The 22,968-nt window shown below is 49.4% G+C and overlaps 1 protein-coding gene across 1 annotated transcript in view; it reads right to left on the bottom strand.

Annotated features, from left to right (window-relative positions):
• The window catches only part of Nwd1 (NACHT and WD repeat domain containing 1), an 81,929-nt gene that overhangs the window by 3,539 nt on the left and 55,422 nt on the right, over positions 1 to 22,968 (bottom strand). Inside the window, exons 13-18 of the mRNA XM_036166433.1 lie at positions 20,084 to 20,292; positions 16,414 to 16,686; positions 15,039 to 15,129; positions 5,681 to 5,835; positions 3,777 to 4,053; positions 411 to 961 (exon numbers count right to left, since the gene is read on the bottom strand). Of these exons, the coding sequence (XP_036022326.1) occupies positions 411 to 961; positions 3,777 to 4,053; positions 5,681 to 5,835; positions 15,039 to 15,129; positions 16,414 to 16,686; positions 20,084 to 20,292 (1,556 nt within the window). The remainder of the gene's footprint in view (positions 1 to 410; positions 962 to 3,776; positions 4,054 to 5,680; positions 5,836 to 15,038; positions 15,130 to 16,413; positions 16,687 to 20,083; positions 20,293 to 22,968) is intronic.

The following is a 22,968-nucleotide window of genomic DNA, read 5'->3' as shown; positions in this document are numbered from 1 at the left end:
GCAATGCCCCTGTGGGTGGATGTGCATGCACCTGGGAGCCGGGGGACAGCCTCCTTAGGAATACCTTCCTCCTCATTTGAGTCAGCTGCTGGGCAAGTATGAGGACTTGCGACTGATAACCAGTTCCCATGTTTAAAAAAAAAAAAAATAGCAGACACTTGCAAACCCAGTTTGGGGGAGTTGTAGATAGGCACACCCTGCCCACTTCAGCCTAACGGGAGGGCCCCTGGCTCCAGTGAGAGACTCTGCCCCCAAAACAAGGTGAGGAACGACACCCCAAGTTGACCTCTGTCCTTCACACACATTGCAAAAACATACACTCACAGCTAGAAACAGTGGGAACACACAAAAAAGAAAGAAGCGCAGGATACAAAGGGCACAGCATGGATGTCAGAGCCCAGGCCACCCACCTCATAGCTCATCTCGAACATCCCCCTGCAAGCTTGCAGGTCCCAGAGACAGAGCAGCGCATCCTCGGCTCCGCTCACTGCCAGCTGCTCCCCGTGGCTGACCTCCACGCAGCTCACCCTGCTCCTGTGAGCCTCCAGGGAGGACACTTTGGACCGTGGACAATCATACAGGAAGAGGCCGCCGTTAGTCATGCCGTAGAGCACGCGGTAGTCGGCCAGCATGGCCACACTTGCTATGGTCTCGGGCAGCTGGGTGTAGAAGGTGTAGGTAGGGCCCTCAATGGCGGGACATGGGTCCCCGGGGCTGATGTCCAGCACCAGCACGATGTTGTCATAGGCGATGGCCAGCCGGTCCTCGCTCTTGCTCAGGGACATGCAGTTGACAGCCTTGCGGGCCTCAGGCGGGGGGATACACAGCACATCTTGTCTGGAATTCAGGGGGAACACAAGCACGATCCCTGAAACCAGGCCTGTGAAGAGGAGCTTGGACTGCTCAGCCACTTCCAGACACCGGACCTCATTGGACGTGTCCAGAGAATCCTGCTCCTCACCTGCACAGGGAGAAGAGAGTCAGGGATGGGTCATCTGGTTTTCTTAGTTTTTAAAAAATTGCAATTATTTATGTGTGTGTGGAGGTCAGAGAACATGTAAGCCTGTCCCATCATGTGGCCCGGGCCTCGAGCTCACGTTTTCAGGCTTGGCAGCAAGTACCCTCGCCTGCTGGATGTTCAGTTGGCCTTAGCTTTCATAGTTTCTGACCCCTAAGTTCAGCTTGGATAGTGCAGTTTCCTGACTGAGCCTGAAGCTAGAAATGGACTCTGCACCCATACGCATGCTCAGTAACCCCTGAGGCAAATGGGAACCAGGGCCTGACGCATGTCCAGTAGGCGCGGGAGGAAACGAGGGGGACCCTGAGCTCCTACAGGCTTGAGAGGCACTAGGAAGAAATGGCAGCTGATGGGCGGTGGCGGCGCACACCTGTAATCCCAGCACTTGGGAGGCAGAGGCAGGCGGATCTCTGTGAGTTCGAGGCCAGTCTGGTCTCCAAAGCGAGTTCCAGGAAAGGCGCAAAGCTACACAGAGAAACCCTGTCTCGAAAAAAACAAAACAAAACAAAACAAAACAAAAATGCAGCTGACGCTGGGGCCAGGGCTGTGCTCAGCAAGTGGGTGGGAAGGGCAGAACCTGGGTTTGCGCATGCTCCATAAGTCTGCACAGTCAACCTGGCCCAGATGGGCCTTGGGGACTAGCACGGCGGCAGCATTCTCTAGCAGCCCCAGCCCCACCCCCGCGCCACACCTTTGACTGGCTCTGGGTTAAATTTTGAGACAGGATGTTATGAAGCTATTTCCTCCACACTGAAACATTCTGATAGGCGAGGGGAGGTGCCCAGGCTGTGCGCTGCCTGCAAACGGAGCGCAGAGCTCCAGGCCCGTAGCCTTCCTTCACCAGTGGCCCGGTGCTGTGTGGGAACTGGGTGACACGGCGAACTTTAGTCCCGGACTTTAGTCCCGTGCTCCCGGAAGTCCAGCCGACTCCTTGGTTCTCCCAGCACTTCCTTCTCTGGCGTGATTGCCCTGTCTGGGGCGCACAGAAACAGACGCCCAGGGGAAATCTAGCACTACGGGGCCTCCCTGATCACCCAGGCCAATCTCCAACGCTGCATCCTCCTGCCTCAGCCTCCCTGGTAGCTGGGATTACAGCCAGGTGCACAACAAGCCCAACTTTAATCTAATTAAATGAAAACTGCATCACCTCCTTGTCCTGTTTAACCCTCCCAGGGGTGTCCCACAACCCCCAGGACTCAGTGCAAGCACCCTGGTGATTACAGGTTGAATGTTCAAGCCCCCACACCATGCCAAGTTCAATGTTGAACTCTATCCGGGGACTGGAGAGAGGGTTCAGTAGTTAAGAGCACAGGCTCCTCTTGCAAGGGACCTGGGTTCAGTTCCCAGCACCCACATGGCAGCTCACGACAACCTGTATCTCCAGCTGCAGGGGATCTGATGCCCTCTTCTGACCTCACCGGGTACCAGGCACACATGGTGCATATGCATATATGCAGGCAAAACTCAAACACAAAAAATATAAGAAAGAAATCCATCTACAAGAGGATTTGGGGAAGCGCACTCTTGGGAACTGATTAGATTTCTGGGGTGGATCCTTCAGAAAAGGGGTTAGTTCCCTTATTTAAAGAAAAAAAAAGGGTTGGGGACTTAGTTCAGTGGTAGGCAACAGCAAGGCCCTGGGTTCGATCCTCAGCTCAAAAAAAAAAAAAAAAAAAGACCAGAGCATGGCCTTGTTGGGCCAATCGTCACAGACCCAGCAAAGAGACACCTCTGGGCCAGAAGTGAGCGGCTCTCACCAGACCTCAGACCCTCAGACCCTCCAGCACCTCTATCCTTGTCACACAGGTCTGCGCATCTGTGTCCGTGTTCGTGTGTGCATATGTATGTTGGGGGGGTGCATGTGTATATGTGGTGTGTGTGTCCGTGTGTGTGCGTGTGTGTGTCCGTGTCCGTGTCCATGTGTGTGTCCGTATGTCCGTGTGTGTGTGTCCGTCCGTCCGTGTGTGTGTGTGTGTCTGTCTGTCTGTGTGTGTGTGTCCGTCCGTGTGTGTGTGTGTCCGTGTGTGTGTCTGTCCGTGTGTGTGTGTGTGTCCGTCCGTGTGTCTGTCTGTCTGTCTGTCTGTGTGTGTGTCCGTGTCCGTGTGTCCGTGTGTCTGTCTGTCTGTCTCTGTGTGTGTGTCCGTCCGTGTGTGTGTGTGTCCGTGTGTCTGTCTGTCTGTCTGTGTGTCTGTCCGTGTGTGTGTCCGTGTCCGTGTGTCCGTGTGTCTGTCTGTCTGTCTGTCTGTGTCCGTGTGTCCGTGTGTGTGTCCGTGTGTGTTGGCAGTCTTCCTCGGTTACTCTTTACCCACACTGAGGCACAGTCTCTCCACTGAACCCAGAGCTAGTGAAGTCAGCCAGCTTGCTCTGGGACCCTCTGTGTCTGCCTTCCAGCTGCTGGGATTAGAACCCAGCACTGACCTGGAAGTGGAAATCCACACGTAGGTCCGAACTCTTGCACAGCGAGCTCACGGGCCATGGAGTCAGCTTCCTAGTCCCTTTTGTTCCTTTGTTGAGCCAGTTTGTGGCTTTATCTTCAACTCCCGCCCTTTTTGCCTCTCCTACCAACCATGACCACCACACCCAGTTTATGTAGAGTTGAGGACAGAGCCCAGAGCTTCCCACATGCCAGAAAAACACGGCACAACTGAGCTACAAGCACTCTACCCACTGAGCCAAATCCTGGCCTCATCTTGGACTTCCGCCTCCAGAATGGTAAGTCTAGAACTCACCACGCAGACACTAGTCATCTCTCACAAACCTTCTGCCAAGTCCCAAATCGTGACTTTGTTTTTGTCCCCGACCTTGGGGAAGTAGATGTAGCTGCCATGATGGGACACCGCAGCCAGGCCTGTGCGGTCCAGAAAGGGAGCAGGAGACCTCGGCTTCTGAGTGGACCCGAGATCCCAGACTTTTAAAGACGAAGACTTGCAGGATGCAGACACCACCAGAGTCCCACCCCGGACCAGCAGGCTCGCAGGGGCGCCCACGCCCTCGAGGACGTCCAGCAGGGTCCCCTGTTCTGACAGACTCCACACCTGAGGGTGGAGAACAGAAGGATGGGTCTGCCATGGGGACATGCTTCAGCTTCAGCTGTTCACCTGCCTCTGCTGAACGTGGAGGCTCTGGCTCCAGGATCCTCACTAATCCTGGCTGCTAAAGACTTCCCGGGGCTTCAGCATCCTCACAGGACATCCCAGGGAACTCCAGGGGACACCCTGCAGGGCCTCTTGGGTCTGCAGCATCAAACTACCTTCAGAGCAACCCTAAAGTACTGGCCTGTCCTCATGGGTAAGTAGCAGAATTCTGCAGAGTTGAATGAGTGAGATCTTAGCATGCATGCATGTGCATGTGTGCATGTATGCATACATGTGCATGTATTTTAGGAAACTACCATGTGAGCTGGGGAGATGGTTCAACTGTTATGAGCACCAGATGCTCCTGCAGAGGACCCTGGTTTAATTCCCAGCACCTACATGGTGGCTCATAGTTATGTGTAACTCCAGCTCCAGGGAATCCACACTCTACTATCTCCAAGGGCATGCACATGGCTCCAGATGCTCAGACACATAAAATAACAACAAGAACAGTGATGAAACTTTTCTGATTAAAACTATGTCATCATGTGAGCACGTCATGGTGAATTCACAAATATATGTTCTTGGATTGCCTCCTCTTTTTCTATTTGGGACAGGGTCTCACAGTTCTCAGACCAGCCATGAACTTGCCATGAAGTTGAGACAGGCTGGGGCCACACCAGCTTCATCTCCTCACTTGGGTGTGATTTCCCAAGAGTTCAAGGGTGGGAGGCTCGGTCTTGGGGGTGAGACTTAAGAGGTGGAGCCTACTGGGAGGTGATGGAGTCTTGTGGGACACAGTCCTTGGGAAGGATTAAGTAGCTGGATGTGGTTGTGTAAATCCAAGAATGGGGAGGGTGGGGGATAGAAACTCCAAGATCATCCTTGGCTCCCTAGCAAGTTTCAAGCTAGCCTGAGCTACATGAGTCCCTGTCTCCAAAATGAGGGGATCAAGTAGTTCTTGTGGGACTCAAATTAGTTCCCGGGAGAGGGTCCTGTTATAGGCAGGCAGGACTGGCCTCCCTCACACAGGCTCACACTGTTTGCACAGATGTGCTGTAGACAAGGAAGCCTCACCAGAACTGATGCCATTCTGTGCAGTCAGTCAACTTCCAAAAACTATGAGCTAGATAAACCTTTTTTCTTTATACAGTTCCTAGCCTCAAGTATTTCATTATATATAGAAAATTTATCCCTAACATTGATTATAATAAATAAATATGTGTTTCTACATAAATCAACCCTGATGGGTCCTCAACAATCTCTAAGACTGTAGAGAGTTCATCAGACCAAGATGCTGGGAAACCTATAGTCCCCACCTTGATGGTCTCAATGGTGCTGACTACTGAGAATTTCCCTCCTCTGTGACCCTGAAGACCACTATCCTAAATTTTCAGGTCTAGTTGGGAATGTTGCCTGCTTTGGGGATCATTCTAGGTCTGCTACCAGGGCACAGAATACCAGCACCTCACATTGTCCCACTAAACACCCCTGTCTGGGTCTGAGCTCATATATTTTCTGTATACATGGACTTAGCACGAGTTAGAAATCCTATGTCCTGAGGTCGGGGTCCTGGATCAATCCTCACCTGGATGAGTGCATCCCGGGAGCCAGTGATGATCACATTGTTCTCAGGCCCCAAAACCGCTGTCTCCACCACATCCTCATGTTCCAGATCCGTGGCCATGAACCGGTGGAAGCCTTGTGAGTCAGCCAAGAAAATCCGCACAGATCTTCCAAAGCCTGCGGCAGCAGAATCCCCTTAGACCTCCGAGAAGTTACCCCAAGGAGGCCTTTCCAGAGCACCTACCGTGTCCCAGGGCAAGTCAGAGGCAGAGGGGGGCATGATCCCAGCTGTGTGAACTGCAGATGTGTGTTGGAGGTGACAGTCACAGAGCTGTAGGAAACTCATGAAATTCTCTATCATTTGGACACACTGAGTTAGTTCCCTCAAGTCCCAGTGCTATTGAGTGGGGACCAGGTGTTCAGATGCCCCAGACAATGGGAGGCATTTGTCACTGGAACTACATTTACTTTCCCTACCTTAAAAAGATTGTTACATTCCACTCTACTCTCTTATTTACTTACTTACTTACTTACTTACTTACTTACTTACTGATTTATTTATTTATTTATTTATTTATTTATTTATTATGTAGTGTGTGTGTGTGTGTGTGTGTGTGTGTGTGTGTGTGTGTATGTGTATGATCACACGATTCACTATGGTGCACATGAGGAGGTCAGAGGACAACCTGAGGAAGTCAGATCTCTCCTTCTACGTGATTCCAGGGATCAAACTCAGGTCGGCAGTTTAGGCAGCAAGCACCTCTACCCAATGAACTCTTTCACTAGCCCTGCTTTTCCTGTCCTCAGTGTGTGTGCACGCGTGTGTATGTATACCCCTGTTTGTGCACTCTCAGAGGACAAAGGAGGTCACTGGGTCCTTCTCCATCGCTCCCCACTTTCTCACTGAGCCAGCGAGCCCGGCTGGCCTCCGGTCTCCACTCCCCACAGCACTGGAGGCACTGCAGGAACACATGCAACTATACCCTGGTTTTTCCATGCTGGAGACTCGAATACCTTGCACAGCAAACTCTCTAACCCACTGATCCATCTCCTCAGCCCTAGTCCCCATCTAGGCATGACAGACGGTGTGGGCTCCAAGGCTGTCATGGGAGAGCACAGGCCTCAGTGTGCACTGCTGTGGATATGGCTCTGTGTGAATAAAGTTCTGTTTGGCCAGTGGCCAGGCTGGAAGTATAGGCGGGACAAGAGAGAAGAGGATTCTGGGAAGTAGAAGGCTGGAGAGAGACACTGCCAGCCGCCGCCATGAGAAGCAACATGTAAAGACACTGGTAAGCCACAAGCCACGTGGCAAAGTATAGACTAACAGAAATGGGTTAATTTAAGATAGAAGAAGCAGATAACAAGAAGCCTGCCACTGCCATACAGTTTCTAAACAATGTAAGTTTCTGTGTGCTTTCTTGGTTGGGTCTGAGCGACTGTGGGACTGGCGGGTAAGAGAGATTTGTCCTGACTGTGGCCAGGCAGGAAAACTCTAACTACAAATGGCGCCCAACGTGTTGGCAAGAATTTCCACCTAAAACCTGAGTAAAAGGATTCTAAGACGGAGCTAAAAACAGCTTCCTAGTTGTCTTTCTCAAGTTAGCGGCAGCCTGCCGGTTTGAGCTACTATGGCGGGTTCCTGGCGTGTGCGTCTGACCTGCAATGTGGCGGGAATGAGGAATCTACAAGAAACACTTTACTCTGCTGCATGGTGGATTTAGCCTTTGCTAGTTAAAAAAAAAAAAAGAGTTTCTGGGCTATGCACTGCTATGATAGAACTGCTTCTGATAGTTGATGGTACACATGGCTCCAGGCCCAGAGCTGGCGGTAAACTGTACCACCGCCATGTTGGAAAGCTGAGGTGGGCGGAGCCAGCAGCCACAGCCGCGCTTCAGTCTTACAAAGATGGATATTACACAGAGAATCTGGTTTATATTGTCTTTGGGATTTTTAACTGCAGAAAAGGATTTGAGCGTAAAAGCTGTTGAGTTAAACAAATATGTAAATTTTAAAGGTACCTTGACTTCAAAATTTGGATCTAAGGATATGTTGCTTTGGAAAAGAGTCTCTGCTTTTGTTTCCACAGAAAGCCAGAGGCTGTGGATTTGTTCCAGATTAAGATACATCAGGTTTGATCAGCCAAGACCACCTGAAAGGTCTCCAATGACACCATGGCCCAGATGATCCGACATCCAGAATGGTTTCAAGGCAACTGGCTCAGAGGTTCACCCTAATGGACTACTCCATAATCCTAAAATTTTCTTTGTGTCCCCATAAGATACAGCGTCCCCCTCCAGCAGGAAGTAGTAAGAAAAACTACGCCCACATTCCCAAAATTATCAAGCTGGCTTTGGAGATGGAATTGGCTCACTCCTTCTCTAAACCCAGACATATTGCTAAAAGAAAAGGTTAAGAGATTCTTATGTCCCAAATCAGAAGAGCCCTCTGGTGTGGGACAGAGAAAAACCAATATTTTTCTTTAAAGCAGTTTGATTATAAATGAGATCTCTTTCTAAAGAAGAAAAGGGGATATGATACAGATATAATAGGATGAAAGGGTAGATTAAGGAACTTACTTCTAAAGAGCAAGAACTTGTTTAAAATGTTTTACATTGATGTAGATTTTAGTCTATTGATACAAACTTAAAGTTAATTTTGTTATACTGTGTGTATATTTCTAACCGTGTTTAAGGTATTATGTTTGTATAGCTCATTTTAAATTGAAATGGATAATTAAAAATAGATTAATAATTAGTCATCTATGATAATCATACTCATAGCCATATTAGTTAAGTCTTCTAGGTATACATAGAGATATTTCAGACAGATAGGTAATCTTCAAATACTTCAAAGACCTACAGAATATGGCATTTAAAATATTTTTAAAATTTAGACTTTCTGGACAGTGAGACATGTCTGCTCCTGGCAGCACCGTTTTACTTCAGAGAGGAGGATGGGCACTAAAGACACTTCATATGGAGTTTATCTTCACCTTGGCAAAAATAGCCATTTGGGCAAGAAACTGTTCTTGCCTGGACTGCTTGATTGACTGGACATGCAGGACCAATAGAAAGGTGACCACTGAACTTTGCTTGACAAAATGGTCCTTCAGGTTCCTGCTTCACAGAGGAAACTGCCAAACATTCTACAGGACACTGAGAGAAGTGACCGAGAGACTCTAGCCCTGTGGGCTGAAGACAAATGTCCCAACTTTATAAAGGAACATTAGGTGACTGTCCAGGCTGCCAGCTGTCTCTGTCTACTGAAAGTTGCTTGCATCCTTCTCCCATTTCTCAGATAATATTATATCCTTCTGAGGTCTTTGATGTGGTTAAAGACTAGATAGTTATAATTTCCTCAGTTATGATAAAAGATACATTAGATATAAAACCTTAGACTCATAAATATAAGATAGATAGGATATCTTCTTTAATGTAACTGTAATTCTTGCTTGATAATTGTTTTGTTATATGTAATTGTACTATGTAAAAGTTAAAACCTTCCTTAAAAAGAAAAGGGGAAGTGCTGTGGATATCGCTCTGTGTAAATAAAGTTCTGATTGGCCAGTGGCCAGGCAGGAAGTATAGGCGGGACAAGAAAGAAGAGAATTCTGGGAAGTAGAGGCTGGGGAGAGACACCGCCAGCTGCTGCCATGAGAAACAACTTGTAAAGACACTGGTAAGCCACAAGCCATGTGGCAAAGTATAGACTAACAGAAATGGGTTAATTTAAGATAGAAGAAGCAGATAACAAGAAGCCTGCCATGGCCATACAGTTTCTAAACAATGTAAGTTTCTGTGTGCTTTCTTGGTTGGGTCTGAGCGACTGTGGGACTGGTGGGTAAGAGAGATTTGTCCTGACTGGGCCAGGCAGGAAACTCTAACTACAGTGTACATACCATAGAGGACGGTTCCAACAACTGCAAATACACAGATTTACACACACACACACACACACACACACACACACACGCACACACGACACCATGCGAAAGCTTCACTATGGGATTCTTGGATGTGTGCCTCAGGTCATCCTCTTTGAACCCCAGACCAGGCTGAGCCAGCTGGAAGCCTGAGGTTGTTTTTAAGACATAGTGTCTTGTAGCTCAGGCTGGCTTTGAACTCATTATGTAGCTAAAGATGATTCTGAACTTTCAGTCCTCCTGCCTCCACCTTCCACATGCTGGGATGACAGGCAAGCATCCCTATACCTAGTTCATGCGGTACCAGGGATGGAACTCAGGATCTCATGCGTGCTAGGCAAGCTCCCTACCAACTGAGCTACAGGAACTCCACCTAGCCAGGCGGTGGTGGTGCATGCCTTTAATCCCAGCACTCGGGAGGCAGAGCCAGGTGGATTTCTGTGAGTTCGAGGCCAGCCTGGGCTACAGAGTGAGTTCCAGGAAAGACTCAAATCTACACAGAGAAATCCTGTCTCAGAAAACCAAAAAAAAAAGAACTCCACCAACTGAGCAACAAGCACTCCACCCACTGAACTATAAGTACTGATAGGAAATCACATGTCCACAAGGTTGGGCTTGCCTGGAGGACCGCCTAATTATTTCCGATTCAAAATAGCCATTTCTAGGTCAGAACATCTCGCGTGGCTAGGACTCTGTGGCTTTACATGGTTGCGTAAAGCGCGTGCGGCCTTGTAATCTACACGCATGCGTGGAGTAGCCACATGCGGTACGCATGCGCGGCCCACTCTTTAAAAAGCCGGTGCCATTTTGCACAGGTCTCTCTTCTCTCCCTTCTCCTCTCCTCTCTTCTCCCCTCTCTTCTCTCTCTCCTCAACCATGTGTGTGTTTCACACACATCTGTCTCTTCCTATCCTATATTAATAAACAGCTCGTCTGTGGATTTGTCGTGTTCGGGACGTGTTCCTCGCGGGGTAAGAGCGCTGATAAATAACTAACAAGTACTATATCAACTGAGTCTAAACAGTCTAGCCACAGAGCCCCAACCTCAGCTCCAAGTCTGTCGCTTGCCTCACTGCACCTCTGGGGAGTTCTTTCTTTCTTTCTTTTCTTTTTTTTTTTTTTTTGTGTTGTTTGTTTGTATTTTCAGGACAGGGTTTCTCTGTGTAGCCCTGGCTGTCCCGGAACTCACTCTGTAGACCAGGCTGGCCTCAAACTCACAGAGATCTGCCTGCCTTTGCCACCACCGGGCTTTGGGGAGTTCTTTCTATCCTTGGGTCCTGCTGTCCTCCCACAAGAGAATATCCGCGATTCTATCTGATGAAACACACCGTGGTGGTCACTGCATTGTGGTCTAATCTTCGGCACTAAATAAATGACTCTTTGGGGCCAGTGGGATGGCTCAGCAGTTAAAGGTGTTTGCCACCAAGCTTAATAACCTGAGTTCCATCCCTGGGACTCACATGGTAGAAGAAGAGAACTGAGTCCTCTGATCTCACACAAGCACTATGTTACACACACACACACACACACACACCAATCAATCAACTGACTAATGCAACCAGCAGCCTGAGCCTGCACTTTGTGGCCCTGGCCTAGTTCTGGGGACAAGCCCCCTCAGTCCATGGAGCCTCCTTCCTGATAACCATAATCTTTGTTTATCTGTGTGTTTTTCAAAGTAACAAAGTGAGTTCCTGGGGGAGTTGGGAACAGGCATCTTAGGAGGGGCTGGCCACCAAGGGCCGTCAACAATGCCAATATGACCAACTCCTGGCAAACCCACTATCAGGGCTTAAAAGAGTGTCCATTGTTGGGGGTACACCACACACACTGTGCCTCGTGTCACAAGTCTCCTGGCACCACAGGGAGAGGAGAAACAGAAATTCCTCATGTCTCCTGGACACTGCCCATGCTCTTTCCTTTGCAGATGTGTGTGTGTGTGTTGTTACATGCACCTATGCCAAGGCCAGAGGTTGCTGTCAAGTGTCATCAATTGCTCTCCACATTATTTTTGAGGCAGGGTCTCTCACTGAACCCAGGAGCTTGGCATCTTGGCCAGGACAGTGAACTCCCAGCATCTGGCTGCGGTTACGGATGGATGTCTGCCACCATGCCCAGCTCTTACGTGTGTGCTGGGAATCTGAATTCAAAACCTGTACTTGCCCATCAAGCACTTTACTCACTGAGCATCTTATTGGCCCCGCCTGATTGTTTGGGACAGGGTATCTCACAGGCCTGGGGCCCACTGCTTGGCTAGGCTGGCTGACAGGGAGGCCCTGGGATCTGCCTGTTTCTGCCTTTGCTGCACTAGGGTCACAGGTGTGGCCATGAAGGGCAGCTGCTGCTTCCTCTGAACTCAGTATGTGTGGTGATTCACAGAGTTGATGGTCTTGAGGACAAAGCCCTGCAATTCTGCTCATGAAACAAATCGCTATGATGCCACCCAAGTCAGGGTCAGACAGGTTCCCACGGCAATGGTCTGGTTCCTTCAGGCTGAGAATATCTTGAGGGCCACAAGAATATATTATAGAGATTCAGCTGTGTTTTAAAGCTATACTTTGACTGGCCAAGGGTCTGTCAAATGGGAAGCCATTTATTATGAAATATTTTTAATAAACTTTTAAATATTTCAGCTGTCTTCTGCTATGAAATTCTTGTGTGTCCAAATACTATAGATCATTTTAGCAAACAGCTAAACTTCTCAGACACTGTTCCACTAGGTACTAACCCTCCCCCACCCCCACCCCATCTAGCTAGAGGGTAGATGCATAGCTTTGTTTCTTGTGCAAATGAAGCTCAGACTATCCCCTTCCTTCATGCCTAGCGGCAGCAGAGAGACTGAGGACGATAGGGTGTTTTACATAAACAGGTAAGGACTGGAGGGAAATTCCAGAGGTGGACACAGAACCGTGTGGCCAGAGAGAAGAGGAAGACAGAGGTTCAGTAGAGGTTCGGCAGATCTCTTGTGGGGTTTATCAGGGCCAGAGGTAAGGAGCCAGGAAGGATATAGATGGAGGACGAAGGAATAGAGGATCAGGTCAAAAGCATAGGAGCTCACTAAAACTATGAGGGCAGGAAAACTGGGCACAGAGAGGAACTGAATGTGAGCACAGGGCTGAAACTGAGTAGATAGAATTGACTTAGAAGATGAAGTGAATGGACTAAAGAACTCAGTGTGCTTAGATTCATTTGCTATCCCTCAGATTAGTGCCCTTAGCCGCTTGCAGCATCTGCTCTGCACCTGGTAGAAATCTCCTCAAGGCGGGCACTTGGAAATTCGTTAAGAATAGAGAAACCACTCAGCACTCTTCTGCCCTGGCTCCCGGAACACAGTGTCTCTGAAAGCCAGGCGGCTCGCTCTGGTGTTCCCGGTGCTCCTGGCCTTCCACCTCAGTCCTGACTCACCTCTTTTCTGTGACACACTGACAGCTTTTGTCAAGACAGGGGTCCTTATCACACCCAGTCAGTCAGGACAGCAATGCCCAGGACTACCCATGACCACTGTCAGTCTGTCAAAGGCCACCCTGAACTGATTGCTGTCCCTTTCCTTTGTATGTGAGGTATGTCTTGCTGTCCATGGGTCTGTGTGCCATGTGAGTGTGCCTGTGAATGCTGAGCCCTGACAGGGCAGAAGGGGGCTTCGGAGTCCTTGGAATTGGAGTTACATGAGGCTGTGCACCGCCCTGTCCCTGTAGGTGCTGGGAACCAGACTTGGGTCCTCTGTAAGAGCAGCTAGTGCTCTTAACTGTTACTCTGAAAATTTGGTACGATAACAAAGAAATCACCCATTCATAATATTTATATTGATTTCACATTAAATATTTGAGCACATCAAACAAAATAATCTATGTGATAAATATGTACTGATTTAACTAATTGATTATTCATTCAAATCCTTTACTCTTATGTTTAATATTAATTTAAATAATCATAATCAATTAAGAGATGTTTATTGGGACAGAGCGATGGCTTGTTAGTTAACAGAACTTGCTGTTCTTGCAGAGGACTTAAATTCAGTTTCCAGAATCCACATGGTGGCTCACAACCGTCTGTCACTCCTGCTCCAGGGTATCTGTTGCATTTGGCCGAGTTGGGAACCAACATCTATCACACACACACACACACACACACACACACACACACACACACAACTAAAGACAATAAAAATAAAACTTAAAAACATTTAAAATCTCAAGAGGTAATTACAGGTGTGTATAATGCATAGTGGTTAAAGGTGTGCATGATGTGTACTGGTACATGTATAGAAGGTTTATGGTGGTTACAAGTGTTTATATGGCTACAGGTGTGTATAGCAGGCACAGGCGTGTATGGTGGGTACAGGTGTGTATGGTGGGTACAGGCGTGTATGGTGTATGGTAAGGTACAGGCATGTATGGTGGGTACAGGTGTGTATGGTGTATGGTAAGGTACAGGCATGTATGATGAGTACAGGTGTGTATGGTGGATACAGTGTGTGGTAGGTGATGGACTATCCTTTTCATCCTATGATTTGTGGGAACATGAACAGAGCTAATGTTCTTGCTGAATGAAATGGTCGGGGTGGAGACAGGCAGGACTGATTCTCACTCAGGTGTGGAAGCTAAAAATGTTGATTTCAGGGCTGGAGAGCTGGCTCAGAGATTAAGAGCACCAACTGCTCTTCCAGAGGTCCTGAGTTCAATTCCCAGCACCCACATGGTGGCTCACAACCATCTGTAATGAGAGCTGGCGCCCTCTTCTGTGTACATAATAAATAAATAAAAATAAATTTTAAAAAATTAATTTATTTAAAAAAAAAAGTTGATTTCAGAGTAGACAGAGGGGCTGTGTGACGCTGCCTGCCCGATGGCCTGAGTGCCGGTGTCAGAGCTGGAAGGAGAGAGGTACAGGTCTGTGTGTGGGGCGTTTCCTGTCCCCACCATGTGGTCCCAAACACCCAGTAGCTGCAAAGGATTGTTCCACAGCACACGTTCTGTTTTACCCTCCACATGTGCACACGTGCATATGCACGCACACACACACACACACACACACACACACACACACACACGCATATATACACACACATGCGCGCACACATGTGCACACGTGCACACACACGCATATATACACACACATGCGCACACACATGTGCACACGTGCACACACGCATACACACAATGTAACAATATTTTATGAAACAGAGGTAGAGAGAATGGTACGCATCGCTGGGAAGGAAGAAGGGGGCACAGGGAGCCGGGCACCAGTGCCTCCCCACCCCTCCCCACCCCACCCCACCCCACCCCTCCCCACTCCACCCCTCCCCTCCCCACCCCACTCCACCCCTCCCCACCCCTCCCCTCCCCACCCCACCCCACCCCACCCCACCCCACCCCTCCCCCTCCCCCCCCACCCCACCCCACCTCACCCCACCCCTCCCCTCCCCTCCCCACCCCCGGGCCCGGCGTGCAGCCAAAGCTACCTGCGGCGAGAACGGAGTCGTCTGCAGACACCACCAGGAACCCCACGGCTTCCGGAAGCTTCTCCAGCAGCCTGTCTTCTCCAGAGGAAACCTGTGTGCAGGAAGGCGAGCACCGTGCTGCTGAGCCTCCCCCAGGCGGCTCTGCCACACCAAGGGTTCCTCAGCCCCCTGCCTCAGTTTCCCTGTTAGACAAGCGGTGACCCCGGGCTACACCCTGGGGGGCGGGGCTGGAGAGTGTGTGTGTGTGTGTGTGTGTGTGTGTGTGTGTGTGTGTGTGAGAAGTCACTTCCGGTGCATGGCCTCGCACAGGTACCGCTGTTACAGTGACTGCAACTGCGCAGGCGCGGGCAGCCTTGCGCGCTTTTTTTGGCCCATGAAGGAACCTCGGAGCTCAACGGGATACATTTGTGTTTGGAGTGAACACTGCCTTGTGAAGGCCCGACCTTGTGAGGGGCCGGGAGGGAGCCTGCTGCCTGCTGGCAGGCCCTGTGCTCACTGCCCTGCCGGGGGATGGGCCTGCCATCTTGAGTGGCCTCCACGACCGGCTGTAACCTGGAACTGGGAGCGGATCTAACCTGTTTCTCCCCAGTTGCCCCCATCAGAGTGTTTCATCACACCAACAGGAATGGAACCCCGAGCCAAAGGATGACAGACAGCACTGTTCTTCCCCGAGTTCCAGGACATCTGCACACTTTGTGAGGTGTGCACGAGGTCAGAGGTCAACTTTAGTGTCTCCTCTATCACTCTACCTTATTTCCCAATTATTTATTTTATATGTATGGGTGTATGTCTACATGTATCTATATGTACCACATGTATGCAGTGCCTACAGAGGCCAGAAGAGGGCATCAGATACCCAGATACCCTGGAACTGGAGTTACAGTTTTTGGCCAACATGTGTGTGCTAGGAATTGAACATGAGTCCTCTGCAAGAGAGGCCAGTGCTCTTTTTAAAAAAAATAATTTATTTATTTTTCTCTCATGTATATTCATGTTTTGTCAGCATATGTGTCTGTGTGAGGGTGTTGGATCCCCTAAAACAGGAGTTACAGACTGTTGTGAGCTGCCATATGGGTGCTGGGAATTGAACCTGGGTCCTCTGGAAGAGCAGCTGGTGCTCCTAACTGCTGAGCCATCTCTCCAGCTCCTCCACTTTATTATTTCAGATAGGGTCTCTCACTGAACCTGGGGCCCACTGATTCCACTAGATTGCCTGACCTGTGCGCCCTAGGGATCCTCCTGATTCTGCTTCCCCAGGGCAGGAATACATATTTGGGTCCCCACATCTGGCATTATGTGGATGCTGGACATCTGAGCTCAGGTCGTCATGCTTGAGTGGCTGAGCCCTCTCCCAATCTGCAGGAAAATCGCTTACCAGGGAGATGGAGCCGCTGCTGAAACCAGTGACCAGCTTTGCCTGTGTCTGGATGGAGACGGCACAGGTGGGCATCTCCTCCTTGATGCCGGACAACTGCCGTTTCTCCTGAAGTTTCCCTGTGGCTGAGTTCCACCGACTGACCTGGCCACCCTTGGACACAGTGAGCAGCGTGCCCTGGGCAGCCAGCACCGCCACACAGGCCCAGGGATCAGAGGCATCTCCCGGGACACAGAAAACCAGCTTTGCGGTTTCCAGACTCCACATGTTGATCTAGAAGAGTCATGAAGAGAAACATCAGCGTCAGCGGAGACATAGGCTGAGACCCAGGCTCAGCAGGCAGGGTGCTTACCCAGCACCCACGAAGCCCCCGGTTCTGACCCCTGCACACAAACCAGGTATGGTGCCTGTTATCCCAACACATGGAGGCAGGGGGATCATAGTGAGCTCAAGGTCAGCCTGGGCAATAAGAGATGCAGTCTCAAAAACCAAAATAAAAACAACAACAAAAAAAGAATACATTTTCTTTTTTTAAATTAAAAAGGAGATTCCCAAGCAGGAGAGCCTGCCTGAATCTTCCAGAGATACTCTCTCTCTTGTTTTGACACGTGGGGTCTTGTTATATTGCCCAGGCTAGCCATGAACTCTGCGCTCAAACAACCCACCTTCCTCAGCCTCCCATGCAGCTTGGAGCATTTATCAACTGTCACTGTGCCCAAATACACACATTCTTTTGTAATTTATAAAATAGCATTTGGGTGCCAGGTGTGGAGGTATACACCTGTTTGCTAACCACTCTGAAGCTGAGGCAGGAGGATCATAAGTTAAGGCCCATGTGTGCTACATGTCTAGAACATGTCTCAAAAACAAAACCTCCTTTTTGGGGGGCTGGAGAGATGGCTCAACAGTTAAGAGCTCTGACTGCTCTTCCAGAGGTCCTGAGTTCAATTCCCAGCAACCACATGGTGGCTCACAACCATCTGTAATGAGATCTGGTGCCCTCTTCTGGCCTGCAGGGACACATGCAGGCAGACTAATGTATAAATAAAGCTTTAAAAACAAACTTGTTCTTGGGGGTTGGGGATTTAGCTCAGTGGTAGATTCTTGCCTAGCAAGTGCAAGGCCCTGGGTTCTATCCTCAGCTACACACACACACACACACACACACACAAAAAAAAAAAAAAAAAAAAAAAAAAAAAAACCTCGTTCTTTTGTTTTTGTTTTGTTTGTTTGTTTATTTGAGACAGGGTTTTTCTGTGTAACAGCTCTAGCTGTCCTGGAACTCAAGGCTGGCCTCGAACTCACTGCCTGCCTTTGCCTCCTGAGTGCTGGAATTAAAGGCATATGCCACCACCGCCTGGCAACACTGGCAGTTGGTTTTTGTTTTGTTTTGTTTTGTTTTTCGAGACAGGGTTTCTCTGTGTAGCTTTGCACCTTTCCTGGAACTCACTTTGGAGACCAGGCTGGCCTCGAACTCACAGAGATCCACCTGCCTCTGCCTCCCGAGTGCTGGGATTAAAGGCGTGCGCCACCACTGCCCGGCAACACTTGTAGTTTTTAAAAAACAATTTATATTGTGGAAGCATTGATAGTGATGGTACAAAGTGTCAATCCTAGTTGATAGGAGCTATCAGTGGGTCTTGTGTGTCTTGTTTCATAACATATTGATGACAGGGGCCTGTGAGATGGTTCATCAAGTAGAGGGGCTTGCAGCCAAGCCTGATGACCTGAGTTTGATTCCTGGGACCCACAAGTTGGAAGGAGAGAACCAACTCCCTTGGTTTTTCCTCTGACCTCCACATGAGCCACACATGCACACACACCATAAATAAATGTTACAATATTGATGTTAAAGCCAGGTCTCACACTTGGGAGGCTAAGGCAGGAGAATTGCCACAAGTTTGAAGTAGGGCTGAACAATGAGATCCTGTCTCAAAAACGAATGAAATGATGTTGAGGGCTAGGAGACAGGCAGCGGATACAGAGCTTGCTGGGCACAGCTGAGGACTGGATTTCAGGCCCCAGCACCATGTAAAGGCCAGCCCTTGGGAGGCAGAACCAGAGGATCACAGAGTAAGCTAGCCATGCAGACCAGGCAAATCAATGCACTCCACATTCAACAAGAGACCCTCTCGGAGTGAATGAGGACTCTGGTGAGACTGGAGCCCCTCGGCCAGGCTGGAGATCCCCGGACTCACCCATCAGACCCGCCGGTCTGCCCCTCAGCCCTGAGCTTATGGATCGCCCTGCCATATCCAGATTTCATGTGGTGCTGAGAATCTGCTCCTGAGTCCCTCAGGCTTACACGAGCGTCATCCTCTGAGCCACCTCCCCAGCCTGTTTTTGTGAGGGTCTCATGTGGCCCAAGCTGGCCTTGAACTCGAGTCCTGCCTCAGCCTCCTAAGGCTGTGTGTCTCCATTCATCATGCTATCAACTGCCAGGGTTATGGATGACAGGAAGGACACGCTGGGAGACGTGGCTTCTAGATGCATGTGGGATGCTAAGGGAGGACATCAAACAGGCCCTGGAAGAATTGAAGGAGTCACATGACACAAGTAGAATCCAGGTAGAAAACAAATAACAGTCTCATCTGAGACCCTCACATCTCAGAAGCGGGACCGGAGAGACGGCTCAGCGGGTAAGAGCACTGGCTGCTTGTCCAGAGGACCCGGGTTCAGTTCCCAGCACCCACAGGACAGCTCACAGCTGTCTGTAACTCTAGGCCCAGGGCGTCCAACACCCTCTCCTGGCCTCCATGGGCACATACATGCTGCACAGACACGTATGCAGGCAAAAGAGGCCTACAAATAAAATAAACAAACAAAATACTCAGACACAAACGTCACATGTCAGCATAACCCAGCCTCATCGAAGAAGAAAGCACAAGTAAAATTCTGGAGTTCAGAGAAATGGATGGCTCGGTGGGGAAGAGCACGTGCCATGTAAGCCTGAGCCACATCTTCAAAACCTGCATACAGCAGGCGCAGCATGTGTGTGATCCCATTGCTCCTGTAGGGAGGTGGGAGGTGGAGACGGAGCCTCTGAGGGCTGGGAGGCCAGCCAGCCTGGTGCGTGCAGCAGCAGCAGCAGCAGCAACAGAGGTTTTGCCCTCTAACAAGATGGACAGCAAGAACTGATACCCAAGTTGTCCTCTGCCTTCTGGGTGTGCGCCACAGCACATGTGCCCACACATGCCCACATAACTTCACATGTCACCCCTGCACGGTCATCTCATGGCATCCTGTGGGGTCGGGGGGACTGAATTCCGGTCATCAGACTTGGTGGCAAGTCTGCTGCTGTGTCTCACCAGACCACTCACCCCTATTTTGAGATGGTCAACAAGCCTGTAACTCACCCACTGGGTCACGCTGGTGGCCAGCAAGCTCCAGGCCACCCCACAGCTGGATTACAGATGTGCTGCCCACCTGGCTGTACTCGGGTGCTGGGATTCGAACTCAGGTCCTCACTTTACCTAGCACCTATTCTCTTACAAGAAAAACAAACAAGATGGCCTGGAGCATACAGCAATCCTCCTGCCTCTGCTTCCCAAGTGCTGGAATTCTAGTTGTGTATCACTACAACCTATTTCTCTTGAGTTGTGCTGTACCCTGCACACACACACACACACACACACACACACACACACACACACACACGTCAGTTTGTTACCTTTGCACTAGTTGTAAGGTATATGACTTTCTTTATCTCATCCACGTGGAGGTCCCAGCTCTGAGGCTCTGTGGGATTTGGTGAGCCTCTGTCCAAAATGGTGACTCTCTCCTGGCCAGAGAGCAGGCTCCACAGGCGCAGGGTACGGTCCTTTGATGCAGAGATGGCGAGAGTTCCTTGGGCAAACACTTGAATGCACTTTACCTCAGCTGCAGTGGGCACAGTGTGGGAGGGGATGTTAGCTTGGGACAGTTTAGCCTGGTTTCTACCTCTCTCTCAAAAAAAAAAAAAAAAAAAAAATCTAAACAACTGGGCTGGAGGGATGGCTCAGTGGTTAAGAGCACCGACTGCTCTTCCAAAGGTCCTGAGTTCAAGTCCCAGCAACCACATGGTGGCTCACAACCACTTGTAATGAGATCTGGTGCCCTCTTCTGGCCTGCGAGGACACATGCAGGCAGAACACTGTATACATAATAAATAAATCTTTAAAAAAAAAAAAAATCTAAACAACTGCCAGGTGCCATGGATGGCGCACACCTTTAATCCCAGCACTCGGGAGGCAGAGACAGGAGGATCTCTGTGAGTTCTTGGCCAGCCTGGTGTACAGAACAAGTTCCAGGATAGCCAGGGCTACACAGAGAAAGAAACCTTTCTTGAAAAAAAAAACAGAAAAAAGAAAGAGAGAGAGAGAGAGAGAGAAAGCCAACAACAAACACAAAGAAAAACTCAAAAAGCATAAAAGTTGCAAAAAACGTTTCTTCCTATAATATATACATGTATTTTAGATAAGGTTTAATCTGAAAGAATATAAACCAAACACCCCCGAGGGAAGGTAGAACAGCAGTGTGCTGTCAGGTGGGACACTGATTTACTGCTGCTGCCTGTTCCCGTGGTGTAAATGTTCTCGCTTGGCTGGTTCCATTGACCTCGGAGCTGGGAAGAGAGGCTTTCCTAGTTCATTTTCTGTTGCTCATTAATTAACCTGACAGACGCAGCTAGGGAAGGGTTACTGCGCTCACAGGTCACAGTCCATCACCGTGTGGAAGTCAAGCTGGGGGATCAAATCAGCCAGTCACATCCACAGTCAAGAGCGGAGAGAATAGATGTCCCTGTGCTGGTGACCAGCTCTCTCTCTCCACTGATAAACAACCTGGGGCACAAACCTAGGGATAGTGTGGCCCACAGTGGGCGGGTCCTCCCACCTCAGGACAGTCCTGAAGACCAGCCTGATCCAGACAGTCCCTCAGGAGACTCTTCTCAGGTGACTATACTGTTTCAGGTCGACAAAACTAAACATCGCATCCTCCCACACTGTCTCCTTCCCACACGCACAGTAGTGGAAAGCATGGATGGAGTAAAAGATGGGAAATAGCAAGTGGAGAGTTTATAGTGCTTTTAACTTAAAAAACTCATCGTCTTTGTATATGTGCGCATGGTGTTTGGAAGGGGGATGGTATATCACCACTGTGCACAGAGCATGCAGAGGTCAGAGAACTTTCTGGAGTCTTTCTCTTCGTCCACCTCCACATGGTTCTGGAGATCAAATTCGGGTCACCAGGCTTTTGAGGTAAGTGCCTTTCCTAGTGAACTGTCTTGCCAGCCTGAGAAGTATTTATACCATATTTTTGCATTTTTGTTTGTTTGTTTTTCAGACAGGGTTTCCCTGTGTAGCTTTGCGCCTGTCCTGGAACTCACTCTGTAGCCCAGGCTGGCCTCGAACTCACAGAGATCCGCCTGCCTCTGCCTCCCCAGTGCTGGGATTAAAGGTGTGCGCCACCACCGCCCAGTGGCATAATTTTAAAAAGGGATTTGTCACTATTATTATGATGATCTATTGTTATTATTATTATTACTATTATTGTTTTTTTCAAAACAGGATTCCTCTGTGTAGCCCTGGTTGTCCTGGATCTTGCTCTGTAGACCAGGCTGGCCTCAAACTCACAGAGATCTGCCTGCCTCTGCCTCCCAAGAGTTGGGACTAAAGGCGTGCGCCATCACTGCCCAGCATGCAATTCTCTATCCTCCTTGATCCATGCCTTTGATAATGCGATCCACACTCTCCGTGACCCACACCTGACAATGCAGTTTTGCAGTTCCTTTCATCAAGATATCAATGGTCTCAGTCAAGACTATTGTGAGCTAGCCTCTTCCCCCGTGTGACTATAATGGAGTATCAGTGCTTGTCAGGCAGACTGGGGCCCGAAGAACCACCCTGCAGAGCCCTGCCTGAGTTACCAACCCTCAGAAGAAGTGGCTTATGAGGATAAAGTGATTGCCGAGCGATGACACCCCCCCCACAATGGGTCATCTGTATCATTCCCTCTACAAGGTCAGATACATCGTGGATAGGAAGAGAAAAGAGTTTAAGATCTGGAAGCCAGACTGGGAACAGTGCCTTTCAAGCATGTAAGACCATCACACTCACGAACTCACAGCAGCTGTGATCCTGCACAAGGTCTGCACCGGATGGGAACTGCCACCTTCTGTCATAGAGGGTGTAGTGGTTTGAATGTAATTGTCCCCCATAATCTCACAGGGAGTGGTACTGTTAGGAGGCGTGGCTTTGTTGAAGGAAGGGTGTCAATGTGGGATGGGTTTTGAGGTTTCCTATGCTCAGGATACAGCACAGTGTCAACTTCCTGTTACCTGCAAGATGTAGGATTCTTAGCTGCTCCTTCAGCACCATATCTGCCTGCAGGCTGCCATACTCCCCGCCATGATGATAATGGACTGCATCTCTGAACTGTAAGCCATCACCTCAATTAAATGTTTTCCTTTATAAGGGTTGTCACGGACATGGTGTCTCTTCACAGCCCTATCTCTCTCTGAGGATTTACAGGCACTTCATGGGGAGGGAGATGTTTTCTTCAGTGGCGGATGCATTT

The sequence above is a fragment of the Onychomys torridus genome, chromosome 17, assembly GCF_903995425.1.
Source record: "Onychomys torridus chromosome 17, mOncTor1.1, whole genome shotgun sequence".
Lineage (NCBI taxonomy): Eukaryota > Metazoa > Chordata > Mammalia > Rodentia > Cricetidae > Onychomys > Onychomys torridus.
Note: the sequence above shows the minus strand (reverse complement) of the source record. Positions and strands in the feature narration are given on the sequence as shown.